General features: G+C 55.6%; 2 protein-coding genes across 3 annotated transcripts; both read right to left on the bottom strand.

The window, feature by feature from the left end:
* Positions 1-946: 946 nt before the first annotated feature.
* On the bottom strand, positions 947-2,316 carry LOC100343456 (putative testis-specific Y-encoded-like protein 3). Its single transcript, XM_051845132.3, has one exon. The coding sequence runs from the start codon at positions 2,139-2,141 to the stop codon at positions 1,089-1,091; it is 1,053 nt and encodes a 350-aa protein (XP_051701092.1). The 5' UTR covers positions 2,142-2,316; the 3' UTR covers positions 947-1,088.
* Positions 2,317-4,084: 1,768 nt separating this feature from the next.
* On the bottom strand, positions 4,085-17,848 carry PLAGL2 (PLAG1 like zinc finger 2). Of its 2 annotated transcripts, XM_051845128.3 has the most exons (3): positions 17,712-17,848; positions 12,023-12,394; positions 4,085-9,094 (listed from the first exon to the last, which is right to left on the bottom strand). In XM_051845128.3, exons 2-3 carry the CDS (start codon positions 12,280-12,282, stop codon positions 7,858-7,860), a joined length of 1,497 nt encoding a protein of 498 aa, XP_051701088.1. In that variant the 5' UTR covers positions 12,283-12,394; positions 17,712-17,848; the 3' UTR covers positions 4,085-7,857. The 2 variants fall into 2 exon arrangements, with proteins under 2 accessions (XP_051701088.1, XP_089163331.1); XM_089307205.1 differs by lacking the exons at positions 12,023-12,394; positions 17,712-17,848 and adding an exon at positions 10,307-10,433.
* Positions 17,849-17,915: the final 67 nt, after the last annotated feature.

Raw genomic sequence — 17,915 nt, 5'->3', positions numbered from 1 at the left:
CAAAAAAAAAAAAAAAAAAAAAAAAAAAAAAAAAAAAAAAAAAAAAAAACAACAACAAAAAACCACATTGCTTCTTCCCTTGTTTTTTTGTTTTTGAGCTGTCACTTTAAGAAAAAAAAAAAAAAAAAAAAAAGACGTGCCGTACAGAGGCCCACGACTAGAAACGTTCCTGTCTGGCACCTGCTACCTGGCCGCCTAAAAGCAGGTGGAGGCAGCAGGGGCTGGCAAAGGGCCTGGATTCTGTGCGGGCCCGAGGCTCGGGCTCCTGGGAGGGCTCCCAGTCTCGCCCTCATCTGCAGCACACATCCAGACAGGCCGGCCTGGCGGAGCTCCTGGGATCAGGGGCTCTCCTGTGTGCTGGCACCAGGTCCGCCCGCAGGAACAGGCGGTTCCTGAGGCCCTTGTTGACCCAGGGACAGGCGACAGGGCTGACAGCGGGAAAGTAATGGCCAGGCGTTGCTGGGGCTCATGGGCCAAGAGCAGGCTGGGGAGCAGGACCGGGGCAGGAAGGGCAGTGTGACCACAAAGCAAGCGCTGCACTGCCCGCTGCTTCATGCCCTTGACCTCCTGACGCCCAGCAGACGCTCCGGGTGGAGGCCTGGCCTGTGGTCCTGGGGCCACAGCATGTCCAAGCCCGCTGGCACCAGCCCCCGATACACTTATTTCATCTTGAGTGATGCCTCTCGGAGCCACAAGGCAGGGCCGCCGTGGGCACAGGTAGCACCCCTGTGACCCCCAGCAGGTCGGGGCCTCGAAGCAACAGGCCTCCAAGAGGCAGCAGTCCCCCTAGGGATGCCCTGTGGCTGCCTGTTTCAAAAGTGGCCAAGGCCACGAAGCTGCTGGCAGCACCCAAGCACGGCACTGGGTGCCTGGTGTACATGCAGAGGTGACATGTGGCATCACGTGATGCCAACAGAACACGAAGCCCACGTGGAAACAGTAGGGACTGGCCTCGCATCTCGGGGCTGAGTTCACTGCACCTCCAGGGGAGCCTGAGGGCACGGGAGAGAAAGCAGGTGGCACAGCGCCCGCTGTGGCCTGAGCGCAGGAGGCAGAGGCGGTCCCGTAAGCGCCACATCCCGGCTGACCTAGCCAGACTGGAAGCCGTAGGGCCTTGGAGGGGACTCTGCAGGCCACCTTGCCAGGCCCCGCCTGGCTCTGTGGGGCCTATCCCCCAGCAGGTAGTACTGCAGGGGGTTGGGCCACAGGTCGTCTTTGAGAATCTGGGCGACCGTGTCGGCCTCCGGGAGGCTGTGCTGTGAAAACCAGCTGAAGAAGGTCCGGACAGTGTCGCGGTTCCTGTGCACCAGGGCGGGGGGCTCCTGGCCCAGGTGCCAACGGATGCGAGTTGCGACGGACACCACCCGGCCGGAGGCTCTGCACTCATACTCCTTCACGATCACCCTATTCCGGAAGTAGGGGTTGCTCCAGAATCGGAACTTGAACTTGCAGCCTGTCCTGGCGTGCCTGAGCTCCCGCACCTCCAGATTCATCAGGTAGCAGAGCATGTCTTCATCTCGAGGGCTGATCATGGCTGACAGCTGCGGGTGGTTCAGGAAGGCTGTGACCCAGAAGCCCGGAATATTCTGGATGATGAAGCTCCTCCGGGCAAGGTGCAACCGGCGCATCCGCCCAAACCGGCGCTCCAGCCGCAGGTAGGCCCTGTCGGCCTGGGCACTGACCGCCTCCAGCTCCCACTGGATTGCCTCTAGTGGGTCCACAATGAGGCCTTCCAGGTTGAGGGGGCCTGGGCCCTCCTGTGCCTCAGCGTCCCCCTCCAGCTTCTCCTCCCCCACCAGCTTCTCCTCCCCCATCGGCTGCTTCTCCACCCGCTCCACTGCCTCCTCCACGAAGATGGCGCCCTTCCCAGTCGTCACTTCCTCGGTCTTCCCGCCGGCTCCCGCCCGAGCCCCCCTGTCCTCTGAGCCACAGCTTGCTGGGGCCTCGTTCCCCACCGTGCCGTTCCCCAGGCTGGGGGCAGAGGCGGCTTCCCGGCGCCCGGGGGCAGGAGGCGCTGTCCCGGCGCCCGCTGCGGGGTCGGGCCGCCAGCGCGCCTCCGCTTCCCTGGACCAGGCGACGGGGGCCGGGCCAGCCGCCGGGCGCGCCGCGCTCTCTAAGGCCCCCGCCCCCTCGGCCGCCATCACCTGTGGGAGTCTCGGGCCTGGAGGGGCTCGGGGCGCGAGAGCCAGACTGCGGGTTCTGCAGGAGGCGAAGCGCGGCGGCGGCGGCGGGAGGCGCGGTCTCCTCCTCCGGGCGCGCTCCGCCCCTCGCGCCCCCTCTTCCGGATGTGATTTGCTGGGGTCCCCGGGCGGAGGAGCGAACGGTGCCTAGAGGCCTGACCGAGGGGGAAGGGGTCACAACCGGGGGGGGGGGGGGGGGGGCGGACGGGACCGGCCACAGAGGAGTCGGCCGCCGGCGGCGGAGGCGGGGGCCGCTCAGAGCAGGCACCCAGGCTGCAGGGCCCGGCAGTCAGAATCTTCCCGCCACAGCCGCCGCCCTAGGCTGTCGCTCCTCCCGGGCCTGCGGTGGACCGGCCAGGGCCGGGGCGGCCGCACAACTGCAGCCTTGCCGAGGGTCAATTACTCGGGCGCATGCAGAGGGCTCAAGAAGCTTCCCTTGCCCAAACCGACCAGACTCGAACTGAGAGCCGCAGATACCGGCGACTGCCTGGCACAGGGAGGAAGACACGAGGTCGGAGTGGAAAGACCGAGGGCAAGGGAGGGTCTTAGACCCTGCAGACCAGGCAGCAAGTGGGCATCTGTCTGCTTACGCCCAACGCGAGATGGCGCCTCCTGGGCTGCTAGGCTGGAACCAAGTGGCCCTTGCGTTGCACTGCCCTAGGGGTTCTTCTTTGCCCAGTACCACTCATCTCACAAAAATGTGCTCTAGTCTCAAGTGCAGCGTCTGTACTTGGGAGGCTTAGACCCCCGGAAGGCCCAGCTTCTGCACACCTGTCGCCTCAGCTCCCAAACAGGAAGCCAAGGAGGACCATGCAACTAATACCCCCACCTCTCCCATCAGCTTTCTCCTGCCCAATGGGTCCAATAGCGCCCTCACTTGAGCCCCCACACCTATCCTGGGGTGTACAGTCCCTCAGGGGCAGGGTGGACTCCCCTGGGGTCCTAGCCGGAGTTCTCTTTGGTGTAAAGCCTGACCATTTTTCAAGTAAAAAGAGATGAAGGGCTGGCCTGCTGCCTTTGCACATGCAACTCTTGCAAGTGTTCCTCCAGGGGCTCTTGGACCAGGCTCCAAGCGCTCTGCACTGCTTGGCTTCAAGTCACACAAAACAGATTCAGTCGGAGGCCTTGCTGTAAGGATCTCAGCCCAAGGGTTTCAAGACCCCGGTGAGGGTCACTGTCATGAGAATGGCCGAGCAACGATGTCAGGTGAAGCCACATCAGCCTCAAGTTTGGACTCTGGCTGGGTACAGTGTGGCACTCAGGTCCTAGCTCCGCCACTAACTGTGCAACCTGGGCAGTAGGGCACCATGGTAGACATGTATCCCTTCTTGGACAACCAGGATCCATTCCTCATCCTAACAGCAACCCAGATTTCCTGAGAAACCTCTCCTCATCTCAGCCTTGTCATTGGCTTACAGTGCCTGGGCCAGGAATGGCACAGAAGTCCACCAAGGCCAATGAGACCGGAGCTATGAGTAAGGGTCCCTTTCTCCTTCCGGTCAGTGCTATGTGAGAATGACGGGTCTGGAACCAGGTAGCAAAAGCCACATTGTAGGCCCTGGGGATGGTCACAAGTGCGCAGAGGAAAACGGGAATGCTAAGGCCCTCCCTGTTTGAGGCACCGCATCACCCCGACAGCCAGACTGTGCGACACCTGACAAGCTCGCTAACAGGAAATGTCACTGTTCAAAGGCTATGTTCTTTGGGTTTCCTGACCCTTGCATCCAGAAATGCCACTTACCTCAAGAACATCCACTTACCATCTTTCATTTTGAAGAACAAAGCTCACAGCTGCCAATATGAGGGGCTGTCACTGCCTGCCCCACACCCACCACCACCTCTGGCTGCCAGCCTCCCAGGTCCGGGCTCTCGCCAACCCTTTCCCAATCAGACAGGTTCACAACTTCCAAACACATCATTCAGAAGTTTTTAATAAACAACTTCATTATAAAAACTTTTTTTTGAAAATGTAATTCTGTAAAACATTGAAAAATCTACTTTAACAAAGATATGCCCTGTGCATTTTCTAATGGCACTTATATTTTACAATTAAAAACCTTGTTTTATATAAAGCCAAAAATACTCCAAGAGGTTATTCGCTGTGTTTACAAAGTGCTAGAAGGTTTTTGTCTTGTATTTTTCTCTTTAAATAATCTGGCGTTACGGAAGAGCGGCTCCAAAGCCTTGGCCGCTGGGAGGCAGGGAGGAGAAGTGTTTCGGGAGCCCCAGTGCCGAACAGGCAGACGGAGGGGGCCGCTGGGGGCTCCGCTCAGGAAGCCAGCAGGCACTGCCGGGGCGGCGCTGGACGACACCTCCATGGAGAACACCCCTTTCCCTGGCCAGACCCTCCTCTCCAGTGCTCAAGGTCACAGCCAATTCCTTCCACAGCAGGTTCAGAGATCCAGGAGAGGCCAGGGTAGGGTCCCAGAGGAATCTGGACTTTTCTGGCCAACACCTGCCTAAGGCAAAGTTTCTTATTACATAAATATCCTTGTTAAAAAGCAAAATATTGATCCTGTACAATATAACCTGTTAAAAAAATCGTGCTTAAAAATAGCTCCTAGATAAGGAAGGTGAGTGGGGTGGAGAAAACAGCTACAAAAAGGGAAAGGGGATTTAAAGGACTACTAGGCAAAGTTTAGGGCACTGGGAGACTTTCAACTTAGGACAATATCTACGAGCAAAAAAGTAATCACACCTGCTTCCCGGATTTCCATGAACAAAATGCCATTCGTCAAGGCTGGGGGAAAAACTCATCGGGCTCCTTTCCCTGCCTCCTGCCTCCTTCAGGTGGTGCAGCAATCCTCTGAGCTGTCACCTGGGCACAGGGCCTGCCCAGCCACCGTGCAGGGTGGGAGGGACCTGCCCCTGTTCAGGACAGAAGCTGAGGGAGGCATCGGGGAAAGGGGACATCACTCCTTTTTTTCTGGTCCCTGATTGGTCTGTGCCACATGCCATGGCCCCCGTCCTGGGCAGATGCCCCTCAGGCTCTCACATCCTCAGGACGAGTACTGAAATCTGGGACTGAGTCGGATAGAGCTACTCCTATCCTTTAAACCACTGGGCCGTAAGGCTTTTTTTTTTTTTTTTTTTTTTAATATAATTTTGGGAAGGTTTAAGAAACAGCTGAGTGGCTAAGAAAAAGAAAAAAGGCGAAGGCAGACAATATTCCTCTGCACCAGCGAAGTTCACAGTGACAAGAAAAATGTTTTGTGGGTTGTGAGGGCACTGAGAGAAGAGAAAGGAGAACCAGGATGAAGGGAGACGGGAGTCAGGGAAGCAAGGAGAAAAGCCGCGAGGCGGGGCCAGGCCCGTTACAAGATCTTAAACGGCCGCTTTGTCCGTCCTGGGTTTCCCAACATCAGCGTAGCGAGAGGGGAGAATTCGGGAAAGCGGCAGGAAAGGGCAGAGGACGGATTCCTCTAACAGCCCAGGACTTTACACTCTGCAGCCAGAGGTCCCTGTGCCTCACAGACAGGGCGCAGGGAGGGCTGCTGGCTCTCGTGCAGGCTGGCCACGGAGCAGCAGCGGCAAGCCCCCGCAGGCTCTCACAGACCAGTTCCTCTAACAGGAGTCCCGACGACATGCACAGCATGCAGGAGGCTGCGTCCCCAAACAGGCGCTTTTTAAATAAACCTTAATTAGTCCCTGGGACTCAACTGAAACTAATTTTTAGAAGCAAATCGCCTAGTCTGATTCTAACTTTGCCAGACATTTTGATATCTGGTTTTGTTCTTGTGCAGGTATCCCAAGCTACCTTGCCTAAATCAAAACACACTCGTTCACTCCATCTAGCTTCCAATCAGGGGCCACGGAGCTGAACTTTAAGGCTTTCACCTCTAACAAGGGTGCTGGCCTGGGCTGCAGCAGAAGCCTGGGTCTTGGACCTGCTCAGTTCCTGACGATAAACCAAAGGGAGTACAGATAGAAGGCAGGGCCGGGGCTTTGAGGGAACGGGTGGGAGTCTGAGGCAGTTCCTTGGGAGTTTGTCCTGAAACTCGAGTGGAGAAGCCAGCAGCAGGCACCACTGACGCAAGCGCCCTGAAACTGCCAGCTGCCAAGTGCCGGAGTTAACAGTAAAGAGGTAGAAGTGTGTTTCTGAATCAGAGTGGAGGTGTCTCAAGAGGTCCCACAGTGGTGGTCCCTGAGCTGCCTCCCTTCCAGGGTGGGAAGAGCCCACGCAGAACTGAGATGAGGTGGGGATGGGATCCGGCTGGGTTCTGGCAAGGGCTGTGCCGTGTGCAGCAGGGAGCCCCACATGTCAAGAGAGAACTCATCATTTGTTGCTAGGAACCCTGCTGGGCACTGGGGGCAAAACTGAGGAGGGGGGAGCACAGGAAGGTGGTGGAGGTTCTTTGTTGGAGAACAGAGAAGCCTATGCGGTGGCTCCGAGTCCATGGGGACTGCAAAATGGAGGCGACAGGAGGGACATCGCGAATAAGAAACATGTCCGCATGGGAGACAACGATGAACCCACGGATTAGGACTCAACTCTCTGCCAACTTCTAACTTTCTGAAAACTCTTCTTCCAACAACTCCACAACTTCCTGGTAGGGGGTAGAGGGAGACAAGGAGGGGCTCAGAGCCTCTCTGCAATCCACACCGGCCTACAACCCCTCCCCCCTCCCTGTAGCATCAACAGCGCAGGATATTGGGGGGGGCGGGGAGGATGGATGTGGGCGTGCCTTCTGGTTTCCTCCCTCTCCAGTTCACAAGGAGAAGGGGCCGTGATGTACTCGAAGAAAAGCAGAATGGCAGACCTGTGAAAGCCGCTCCAATCCTCTTGCCTGTCTCCGTGGACACTGCCGAGCAGGCCGAGCAAGGCCGGGACAGACGCAGTCAGGGAAGATGGCAGAGACTGAAGCAGTCCAAAGTCAGTTTATTTCCCCACAGGGGAAAAACGTGACCTCAAGTGAAGAGAAGTCAGCAAGACCCGACTCCGCCTTGTAAACAGGACTCCAGGTTACACCAGGGACCAAACGGTTCAGGCTGGTGCCGACTGGAATGGACTTGTGGGAATGGATTCACGGTGTGTAAACAGTGTCACTGCAATCACTCTAAGGCTAACAGCGTGGCGAGGGAGGTGAGATGGTGTCTGAGGCGACTGTAAACGGTACCGTTGCTGGACAACACTGACTGAAACAGAGGTGTTGGTGCAGTAGGGCTGGGGGTCGGGAAGGAGAGAGGCCCTCTCTCTCCTGCCTGATGGCTGCAAACAGGCGATGGAGCCAAGCAACCTTCTGCAGCAGGGCCTGACCAACTTCACTGCTCTGGGGTCTGCAGGTGGGGACCAGAAGGCGGGCTTCTTGGGCTATTTCTCTTGAGGTCATCCAAGGTGAAACCCTCTGTGTCTCCAAGAGGCCTTCCCCTTCTCCAAAGAGGAGGAGGTTCTGAGGAGGAGAGGGCCAATTGTGGCTCCCGATTCAGATCAAGATTTTTTTTAAAAAGGAAACATACCTGAAGTCCTATGGTCTGAGATCGTTCCACGGGCTGGGGCTGAAGACTCTGCCTAGAATTGATCCTGGAGCCTGAACCCCCAAACCAAGTGCTCCAAACAGACACTGGAATTTTTTGTGAACTCAGCTCTGAAAGCTAAGCTGCCTTCTCAGGGGAGGTGGATGGGGTAGGTACTAAAGCTCCCTGACAGAGCCGAGTGAGCGGGGGGCCTCTGGGGGGGCTACTGGAATGCTTGGTGGAAACGAGGCAGGGTGGTGGTGCTCAGGCCAGAGGTGAAGACAGGAGGCAAGGAGTGCAGAGGCCCGAAGTTCAGGGGTCCCCCAGCTCCCGGGGAATCCTGGGGCTGAGCTTGCAAAGTGGTGAGCAGGGGCTGTGCTTCCGCCTGAGAGTAGCCCATGACCAGGCCTCCTGTGGCCCCGGGAGGGTTACACGGGGGCAGGTTGAGGGGAAGAAAGCCCAGCAGGTGGGAGAAGTCCACATTAGCAGCGCAGAGGGCCTCGGAGAGGTTGGCGGGGCTCTTGGCGAGCAGTGCTTCATCTAGGAGGGCCGCCGCCGCCGCCGCCGCCGGCTGAGGTGAGGCGGGCTGGGGCTCGGCGGACGAGAGAGACAGGCTTCCAGGAAGCTCTGCCAGAAAACTTTCCACCTCCACTTTGGGCAATTTGTCGGGCAGGTATGAGGTAGATCCAAGCTGGTATTTTGGAGGGAGCTGAGCTGGGGAAGAGATGGGTGAGGATTCCAGAGGGTAGCTCATACCCATGGGCAGCGTGTTGTGCACCAGGGAGTGTGGCACGCCCGCACTGGGCATGGTAGGGATGTGGGCGCCATACATGCCCATGGGCAACATGCCAGGGAAGGCCTTGGCCCCCATCACGTCCCGAGAGGCCATGCACAGCACGGGGCTCAGCTCTTCCTTCACGCTGACTGTGGAGCTGCAGCTGAGGAGGCCCAACATGTCCACTGGCTCCGTCTTGATCTTGAGCAGCTCCTGTGAGTGGCTCTTCTTGACATGGCGTGTCAGGTGGTCCTTGCGGCCAAACCGCTGGGCACAGTACTGGCACAGGAAATCCTTACGGCCTGTGTGCACCACCAGGTGCCGCCGCACATCCTTCCGAGTATAGAAGCGCCGGTCACAGTGGTCACAGGGGTGCTTCTTCTCCTTAGCACCACCTGCGACCCGGCGGGAGTGGGCCTTCAGGTGCTCCAGCAAGGCCTGGGTACTCTCAAAGGTCTGCAGGCACACCTTGCAGCTGAGGTCACCGCTGCTGGCAGCATGCATGGCCAGGTGGCGCCGGTAGCCCAGCTTTGTATTGTAATTCTTACCGCACTCGGAGCAGTGGAGGGCCTCTTTGTTGGGGTCGTGGGTCTGCAAGTGATTCCGCAGATGGTCCTTGCGATGAAACATCTTATCACAGTACATGCACTGGTGGGGTTTCTGGGCCGAGTGGGTGGCCATGTGCCTATGGACAGGACAGAAGGGGAGAAAACAGCAGAGGAGGCGGCATCACAAGGGCTGACTGCACACTCAGGGTGTCCGTCAAAAGGGCAGAGAGCAACGGAACACGTGCCGGCTGCACTCCAGAGCTGTCCTGCCCACTGGCGGAACCACAGATGTACTGCTGGTCCCTGCAGGAAGTCTGGATGAGCCAGAAGTCAGAAACAATCCGACCATCCACTCTATCACTAGGGAATTTGTTCTGTAATTATGGAAAAGGACCCAATTTCCCAAAAATTGAGTCAGCTTTCTACTTGTAAGTACCTATAGGGAATAAGCTCCTAAAATACAGTGTAAATGGAAAAAGCACGGAGGTATATGTAGAATGGTGCTCTCTAGGTAGAAAAAAAGGGGGAAAATACGTATTTCCTTACTTGTATATACTTAAAGCATTTGTGGAAGGATGTATGAGTACAAGAAACTGGCATCACTGATTGCCTGTGGGGGGGAATTAGACAGCTTATCGATGGATGACTTATCACAGTTTTTTCTGTACACCTTTTGATACTGTATGAATTTTGAATTATGCAAATGCATTTCCTTTGCAAAAATCACATTTGAAATAATGCAACAAAGGGAAAACAAAATATATCTACATTTCCTGATCTGCAATGAGCTCTCATGATACCTAAGTCTACATGAAAATAGGACACTCCATAAAACATGTAACAAGATCCCCTTTGAAAAAAAGGAAGGGAAGGGGCCGGTGCTGTGGCATAGCAGGGAAAGCCACCGCCCACAGTGCCAGCATCCCATAGTGCACTGGTTTGAGTCCCAGCTGCTCCACTTCCAATCCAGCTCTCTGGTTCCTGGCTTCAGATCCGCACAGCTCCAGCCCTTGCAGCCAATTGGGGAGCGAACTAGCGGATGGAAGCCTCTCTCTCTGCCTCTCCTTCTCTTTCTGTGTAACTCTGCCTTTCAAATGAATAAATAAATCTTTAAGAAAAAAAAAAAAAAAAAAGAGGAGAATACAGGTTTGGAAGCCCCTGGCTGCCTGGGGAGAGGAAGAGCAGCTGCCCCGTGTGAGGACATTTCCCCTGCCCTGCCGCCACGCCCTCTAGCAGCGCCCCAGGGAATGTTCACCAGCACAGCACCTCAGTGTCCCTGGGCTTCCCTGCTTCCGTCTAGTTGGAAAGCAGCAATCCACAGCTCCACAGTATACTCAGGATCAACTTACCAAGACGTCAGGAGCCCATGATTTGCTAGGCCTTGCGTGCGCTGTTCTCTGGCGGAGGCTGAGGCCCAGGGCAGTGCCACTTACCAGTCAGTATGTGGCAGAGGCCAGATTTAAGCACAGACCTGCTGGAAACCTGCGTCATTTTGCTCGCTCTGGTATAGCACCCAGTGATCTCTTCCCAGGGGGAGTCACACACATCCACTCTCCTCACGCTCCAGCCTGGGTGGGCTGCTACCAACCTCCTGTGACGTAACTGACACAGTAATGGTAACAGGGGAGAGGGAGGTGCTGCGAGCTCCAGTCCGTTTCCCTCCTCTTCAGGGAGGAAACGAAGACCCAAGAGTGACCCACGTGGAGATCACGTGGAGAACTGTGGGTCCTGGCCTAGGACCCTTTCTGCAGCCTCTCAGGGGCACTCAGACCATCACTCAGAAAGTGACTGAGTGGTCGTAAGAAACAGGAGCACGCAGAGAACCCAAGTGTTCTGAGGACCACAGCACTTCATGAGGGCAGTCCTGGCTACCACACTACCCTGCTGCCTGTTTTAGTTCCTTCCTATCAACTGTTTCCCAGATGAGGAACTGAGGCTTTCTGTGGTCATCCTGTTCACGCTCCAGTATTAGAACAGTACACCCAAGGGGGGCTAGTCTGTCTGGCTCCCTACTCCGTCTCTAGCAGCGAGTCCTGTGCCTGGGACAGCAGGAGCTCAGGAAGTAACAGATGGGTAACTGAATGGCTGCCTGCATGATGGTCCATCAGCCCAATCTGACTTGTAAAGCGCAAGTTTATGGAACGGCAAGGAAAAATCAAAATTGTTTTCAACCAGGCTTGCCCTCCTGACCGAAACTTCCGTATAACAGGGCTTTTAGATTCTATTTCACTTTAAGTAGCAGTTCTTGGGCTTCCAAGTTTCAGAAAAGCAGCTGGCTCGGAGGGCAGCAAGGACTCCAAAGAGACAGCAGTCAACATGTGAACGGCAGGCTGATTCCAGAGAAGCACTGCACAACCTAAGCAGCTATGGGATCTGGGCTAAGTCACATGCCTGCACTGAGTCTACTTCAACGTCTACAGACTGGCCCAGATGCTCCCCTCTCCTTCTGAAGTTCTACACCGGTTCATAACTTCTGGCTAAGATTCTGACCACTGGCTGATAGGCATGGGGAAAAAGCAGGATTTAAAAAAATGTTCAGGGGCTGGTGCTCTGCTGTAGCAGGTAAAGCCACTGTCCGGTGCCGGCATCCCATAAGGCACTAGTTTGAGACCCAGCTGTTCCACTTCCAATCCAGCTCTCTGCTGTGGCCTGGGAAAGCAGAAGATGGCCCAAGTCCTTGGGCCCCTGAACCCACGTGGGAGACCTGGAAGAAGCTCCAGGCTCCTGGCTTTGGATCAGCCCAGCTCCATCAGCTGCAGCCATTTGGGGAGTGAACCAGTGGATGGAAGACTTCTCTTTCTCTCTCTCTCTGTCTCTGTATAATTCTGCCTTTCAAAAAAAGAAAAAAAAAAAAGGTTCAGTCTAGTCTGTTCATGGCTGACCTATCCTGTATGCATCCAATTCCAATATCCAAATCAAAAATGTGATCTTGACTGTCTAGTAAGTGACTTCAACTGGTTGGTGGTCAGACCCATGGGACAAATTAAACTCCAAAGCTCGCTCTGGCTTTATCCTCTGGGAACTTGAGGGCAGGAAGAGAGAAGAGAGAAGAGAATATCACCTACCTATACAGCTTGTACTTGGAGGCAAAAGCCTTGCCACAGTGTAGCTGAGGGCAGCTATATGGTCTCTGCTCTGGATGCGGGAGGCTGTGCGGTCTCAGCTTCTCCCCACTTGAGAAGGGTGTCCCCGAGATTTCACATTGGCACTTCACTTGACTCTCCGCCTCCCGGCCCCGAGGCCTGGGAACTAGTTTCCAGCCCACTTCCTCCTCCTGCTTTGCATCTTGAATCCAGGGGGGGACACTGGTGAAAAATGTGGTCATGGCAAGGCTAAGGGCGAAGGGCCATCTTATTCAGAAAGCCTCCCCATCAGCTCTACACGAGCCCTGCTCCGTCACGGCCTTCGACGCAGCCTTCAGAAAGCAATCTCTTCACCTGAAACATCAGAACACCTGGCATTAGGGCGCCCAAGCCAGAACACGGGCTGTGGAGGCAGCCATCCCACTCCAACCCCAGCCTTTTCACTTGGAAACTGTGTGATTCCCAGCCAGTTTCTCCTCTGAGCAGTTTCCTCATTTCTGTAACGGCAGAATGTTCTCCGCAATGACAGGATGTCTTGAAAACTAAAGAACTGCGCAGGCCGGCGCTGCGGCTCACTAGGCTAATCCTCCGCCTGCGGCGCCGGCACACCAGGTTCTAGTCCCGGTCAGGGCGCCGGATTCTGTCCCGGCTGCCCCTCTTTCAGGCCAGCTCTCTGCTGTGGCCAGGGAGTGCAGTGGAGGATGGCCCAAGTGCTTGGGCCCTGCACCCCATGGGAGACCAGGAGAAGCACCTGGCTCCTGGCTTTGGATCAGCGCGTTGCGCCGGCTGTGGCGGCCATTAGAGGGCGAACCAATGGCAAAGGAAGACCTTTCTCTCTGTCCACTCTGCCTGTCAAAAAAAAAAAAAAAAAAAAAAAAAAAACACACACAAACAACTGCACAGTGGTAACTGTCATCACTATGCCACCGAGGTGGATAATAAGATCATCTGAGGAACTAACATTCCTAAGACGCCAAACTCTCTCCTAACTCCACTTTTACATCCTTTCCTTTAAACCAAGAGATAGCAGTTCCTCCTCCTCCTTTTTCCACCTCCCACTCATCTACGGTCTTCCGTTCATCCACCACTTTCCACAATTTTCTTCTTCATGGAGGTGCTAAGGAGCCATAAAATGCCCAAAAGGCCTCAGAGGATGAAGGCGGCAGCTTTACTCCAGGAATTTAAACCTGGAAAGCCAGCCCCTGAGCCAGATGTCTTCTTAACAGGTCAGTATCAGGAGGTTTGCCTGAGGAGGCAACTAGACAGCATTTTCCCATCCTGACCTCCACTGCCTGCCTGGGTCTCTGGGCTCAGACCATGTTTCTTCAGCAAAGCGCATCCAATATTCCAACGTGCTAAATGGGCCCTCCTACAGACCCACAGGGCACATTTTGAGCAGGTAACATACTCGCATTACTATCAAGTCACTTGCATTTCCCTATACTTAACATCTAGAAATCTTTTTTTTTTTTTTAAATGGATACATCAGCCACTGCATGTAAGCTGAATCTCAGGAGCTAACGTGTGCCTGGGAAGTTCTGCTTTAAAATGGGTTCGTAGCCTTCTCAAAGAGGGAACCAAGTCTTCAAGTCGGATCCCTTTTCTTGTTGGAAAGAAATGTAGTGCAAAGGGAAGAGGATTGGAACATGGGTGACCCAACTCAGAGAAAGAGGACGGGAGTTGCTGTACTCAGACCAGAACAGACCCCACTCACACTCACAAGCTCACCACAGACTACCAACCACAATGCAACCTGCTACGTCAGGGGGATTCCCTTTGAAGCGTTCATGCCAGAATTTGCTCATGAGGCTTCTCCAAGTGAAGTGAGCAAAGGGGTGTGTGGGGCTTGTCCACGACAGTCTGCGGAGGGCTCCGACTGCACAAACGGGCTATGGGCCCCAGAGCGCTTGCTCAGCTCATTAGCACCTGCTGCCTCCAGTGACCATTCATCCAACAGACCAGCCGTGAGATGATGGATCAGCGGGTTCATGCCCCAGAGAGCTTTGCTCATCACTAACATGAGCTACGTCCTGTTCAGGAACCATTCCTCTTGTTGAAGAAACACTGCACTGTAATATGACAAACATGTCCCCATCACGAGTGGAGATTTGCCTAGAAAGGTCTGCACAAAGGTGGCTGCGCTCTGCATGAATCACACGCTGGGGAGGAGAGGTTCACCCTGAAGACCGGGCCCACTCCAGCCTCCCAGCGACTGGGGCACATCTGCCTGCTCCGCTGGCCACCTCAGGGGCCTCTGCCGTCTGGCTTTCATTGTTGAAGTTCCCTCCTTCACACGGGTGGAATTACCTGTTTATAATACCAGCAATTACTATGCACCTTGGAATCGGGTAGAGTGAGCCCGAGCGTGTATAGTGTGGAGCTTGGAAAGAATTTCCTCTACCTTCGAAGTCAAATCCTACACCCCCTTTGTACCTGAAAGTGTACCTGAGTCTCTCCAAAGTTGGGAATGGTAGCCACAGGGAAGCGAGTTACATCGCTCTGGCTGACTTGAGAGGGGGCCTGGCCCTGGAAATCCCACACAAACTCAGAAAGAGCAGAGCACAGCCCCCACCTCCCACACGGCCACTTCATCTGTTCTCCTGAGCGAGCACAAACAAGACGCAGCAGTTTAGCAGGCTGCTACTGAAAGCGTGAGTAATGGGCTTCTAGGAACAAGGCTGGTGGCGGCGGCGAAGCGCTCACGAGGTTGTACAGCTGGAAGCAAAGGCGGCAGGCGGCAGCCACGTGTTCCCCTCCATCTACCTGAACAGGGTTATGGCTTTCAGATGCAAAGAGCCGACACTCTGATCCTACTCCTCCACGCTTTTAAAAAGGCACAACAAAGTGCTTACCAACTGCTACCAGTCGGCTGATGGAGAACCAACACTGCTAGAGTTACCCAGAGCCCTTCTGGGGCTCCGGTCTCTCCTTTTAACATTCCTGGGCTTGGCTCACATAATCAGAAGTCCTGTTTCTTCAGACTTCTTCCTCGACAAAACTGTGAAAGAATTCTACTTCTCTTTCAAAGCTGCTCTTCTGGTCTCACACTCTAACCTTAACCACCACAAAGAAGCTGCCAGAACCTGTTCCCGTAAAACAAACACAATCCCTCCCTCCCAGCTACTGGTAGAACTCGGTATATTTTCAGCCTAAGATTCTTTCTGGCATCGGATCTGAAAGGCAAGCTAGCATGCGAAGAACCTTGGACTTGCTATCAGAAAAGCTGTCCGTCTCTGGCTGTGAAACCACGGTCAGCTACTTTACTTCTCTGAACCGCGCTTTCCTCCATTTCTACGACACAGATTGAGCCTTCTTACCTGTAAGAGTCTTAGGATTAAACAGTACTCTTGAAAGTGACATGTGTGTGCTGAGGCCAGCTGCCGCTTTCTGTTTAAGGTGACTTCCCAGGCCGCGGGGGTCCCCTTCCCAGTGCGGACTCAGAATGCAGCCTTCCCCTTTTTCCTCGCACCAAATCCTGGGCACCCCCCTCCCCCCAGCATCTCCTGGGCTACAGTGCTCCCTTGCACAGCCAGCGCCTCACCACACCTTTATTATCCCCTCTTCTATTTCTAAGGCTCCCTGCCCCAAGTAGGAATGCTGCCTAAAGACCATATGGCCTTCTCTGGAAGCTGGGACGGCCATACTGCTCCCCAGGCTGTGTCCTCCGCCGCATGCCATGATGCCTGCTGCCCTCTGATGAAACTAGTTTTTATGGTGTTACATCATCTCTATAGAAACTGCGTTCTTTCTCCATTATTAGCCTGTTTCCTCATCTGTAAAGCTAAAAATACTTACCTCACAGGCCTGTTTTAAGGATTATTTTAGTCAGGTATGCAAAAGTCTCGCATAGGGCTCGGCCTGCTGGAAGTGCCCAACAAAAGAGAGCTATTAGCTTTGCCTTTGTATGGAGTTGCGTGTCCCCACCTGCTGCTGCTACACACAAATTCTCCCAACTTCCCCCCAAAATACTCTCCAGCCAGCCTCCCTGCAGCAAGGAAAGGGTTAATCTCTGGGCGGTCTTAACTAGAGACCCGCAGAGGATTACCAGCTCACTCCAGCGGCCGCCCTAAAATAGCTTTTATCCTCCCTGCCCAGGAGCTCCTTGGGGATCTGAGGACAGTCCAACACCTGCTGAGGAGGACACACACCCAGAACTTCCCTTGGGGTGCACAGAATCCTCCCTTAAGCAGAACCTAAAATAGCAACTGGAAAATTATAAATAGACTTAAAGAAAAAAACCAAGTCCCGACCGGAGCACCAGAAACAAATCGAAAGAGAAGGAAGAAGGGAGTGGGCACAGCCGCCCCCTCACCCAGCCACGCTCGCTCACACACACACACACTCCAGGGTGGTGGGAGACTTAAATTACAGGGAGGCTGCAGTCTCAATGACTTGCATCACTCCAAGAAACATCAAATGGGATTACCAGGCGCTGCATTTACTCCCAGGCCGAGCGCTCTCAGTGGAGATGGGCCCTCTTTGCAGTTTCTTTGATCCACTATTTCCTCAGATTCCGGCTGTCTTCCTGCTCCCGGGGAGGCCCTGAGCAAATGGCTGGAACTCACCACAGCCCCATATTCCACAGAGGTAAAAACGGGTTTCCACAGCGCTCCCCACCCTCTCCCCAAATCTGGTGGCCTCCTCTAGGGAGGGGAGGGTTAGACACCCAAGGCCAGCCTCTAGCACAGTCCCAGGCTGACAGGTGGAAAAACACACAAGCCAGGAGACAGGCTACACTGGCGGTGAGGGCACCAACTCTCCCTACCCCCCCACCCCCCTCACCCCCCACCCCCGGCCAGGTCTCTTCCTCATCAAACTCCGCGGGCCACAACAGGGACTGGATTTGCAGGAGCCCGGCTGTTACACTCCCCCCAAGACTAGGAGAGACACGAGTGCATTCCGGGAGGATCTGGAGGAGGACCTCAGGGGTGGGAAGCAAGGGCAAGTATGGTAAGAAGGCACGAGCAAGTTCTCCGGGTCTCTGAGGGGCCCTCCGAAGAGTCCGGGAAGTTTTCGGGTTGGAGGGCTCCGAGGATTGCACACAGTTAGAAATCAAGTCTCTGAATTTTAAGAGGGTCTCCAAACCGTCGGGGATGGAGGCTGTCTCAAGTCCGGGGGTGAGATCCCTGAGCAGGGTAGGGCTTATTTGGGTTCTTCACACTCAGGTCCTGCAGGGAAGCCTCAAAGGGGGTTACGTAAGTCTGGAAAACCAAACAGGGTAAAAAGCGGACTATTCGGAGCAGGAAAGGGGGCATAACGTGGGTCTGAGTAGGCGTGTCCGAGGGAGGGAGCAGGTGCAGCTTATCTGCGTCCCCCAGACCCGAGTTCCCGGTAAGGTCAGCAGCACGTTATCTGGGTCTCCAGGGAGCCTGGGGGTCGCGAGTGGGGGACCCTCAGGGCTGCGACTCCAGGTATCGGAAGAGAAGGGGTCAGTGAGGCTCCTTCGGGGCCCCCAGACACAGGTATCAGGTCCCGGGAGAGTTTTCGTCACCCTGGGGCCTATCTGGGGCCGGGCTGGCGCAGAGACGGCCCCCGGTCGGTGGTGTGAGCGACCGCGCCGAGGGGCCCGAGTTGAGGGGCGCCGCCGCTCCGGGTGCCGGGCGCGCGGGCGCAGCGAGACGGCCTCCCGCCCCGCTCCCCGCCGTCCCCCGGGGCCCTCGCCGGCACTCACCGCGCTCGGGGCCCCGCGCTGCGGGCCGGGCCGCGCTCGGGCTCCGCCAGGCCCGCTCAGGCCCCGGTAGTGGCGGCGGCCGGGCCATTGTGCGGTGCATTGTGGGAGCCGCGCGAGCGGGCGCTCGGGCCGTGGAGGGGGCGGTGCCGCGGGATCTCTATGGTCCCGCCCGCCCGCGGGCTAGAGCGGCCGGGGCGGCGCGCG

This window comes from Oryctolagus cuniculus, chromosome 11 (genome assembly GCF_051225735.1).
Source record: "Oryctolagus cuniculus isolate XC-2025 breed Fujian yellow rabbit chromosome 11, ASM5122573v1, whole genome shotgun sequence".
Classification (NCBI taxonomy): domain Eukaryota; kingdom Metazoa; phylum Chordata; class Mammalia; order Lagomorpha; family Leporidae; genus Oryctolagus; species Oryctolagus cuniculus.
This window is presented reverse-complemented; position numbering and strand designations above follow the sequence as displayed.

Coding starts and splice junctions, on each gene's coding strand:
- PLAGL2 (XM_051845128.3), bottom strand. CDS start 12,282: ATGACCACATTTTTCACCAGTGTCCCCCCCTGGATTCAAGATGCAAAG. Junction 9,095..12,022: donor TCCAAGTACAAGCTGTATAG/GTAGGTGATATT, acceptor TCCTGTCCATAG/GCACATGGCCACCCACTCGG.
- LOC100343456 (XM_051845132.3), bottom strand. CDS start 2,141: ATGGCGGCCGAGGGGGCGGGGGCCTTAGAGAGCGCGGCGCGCCCGGCG.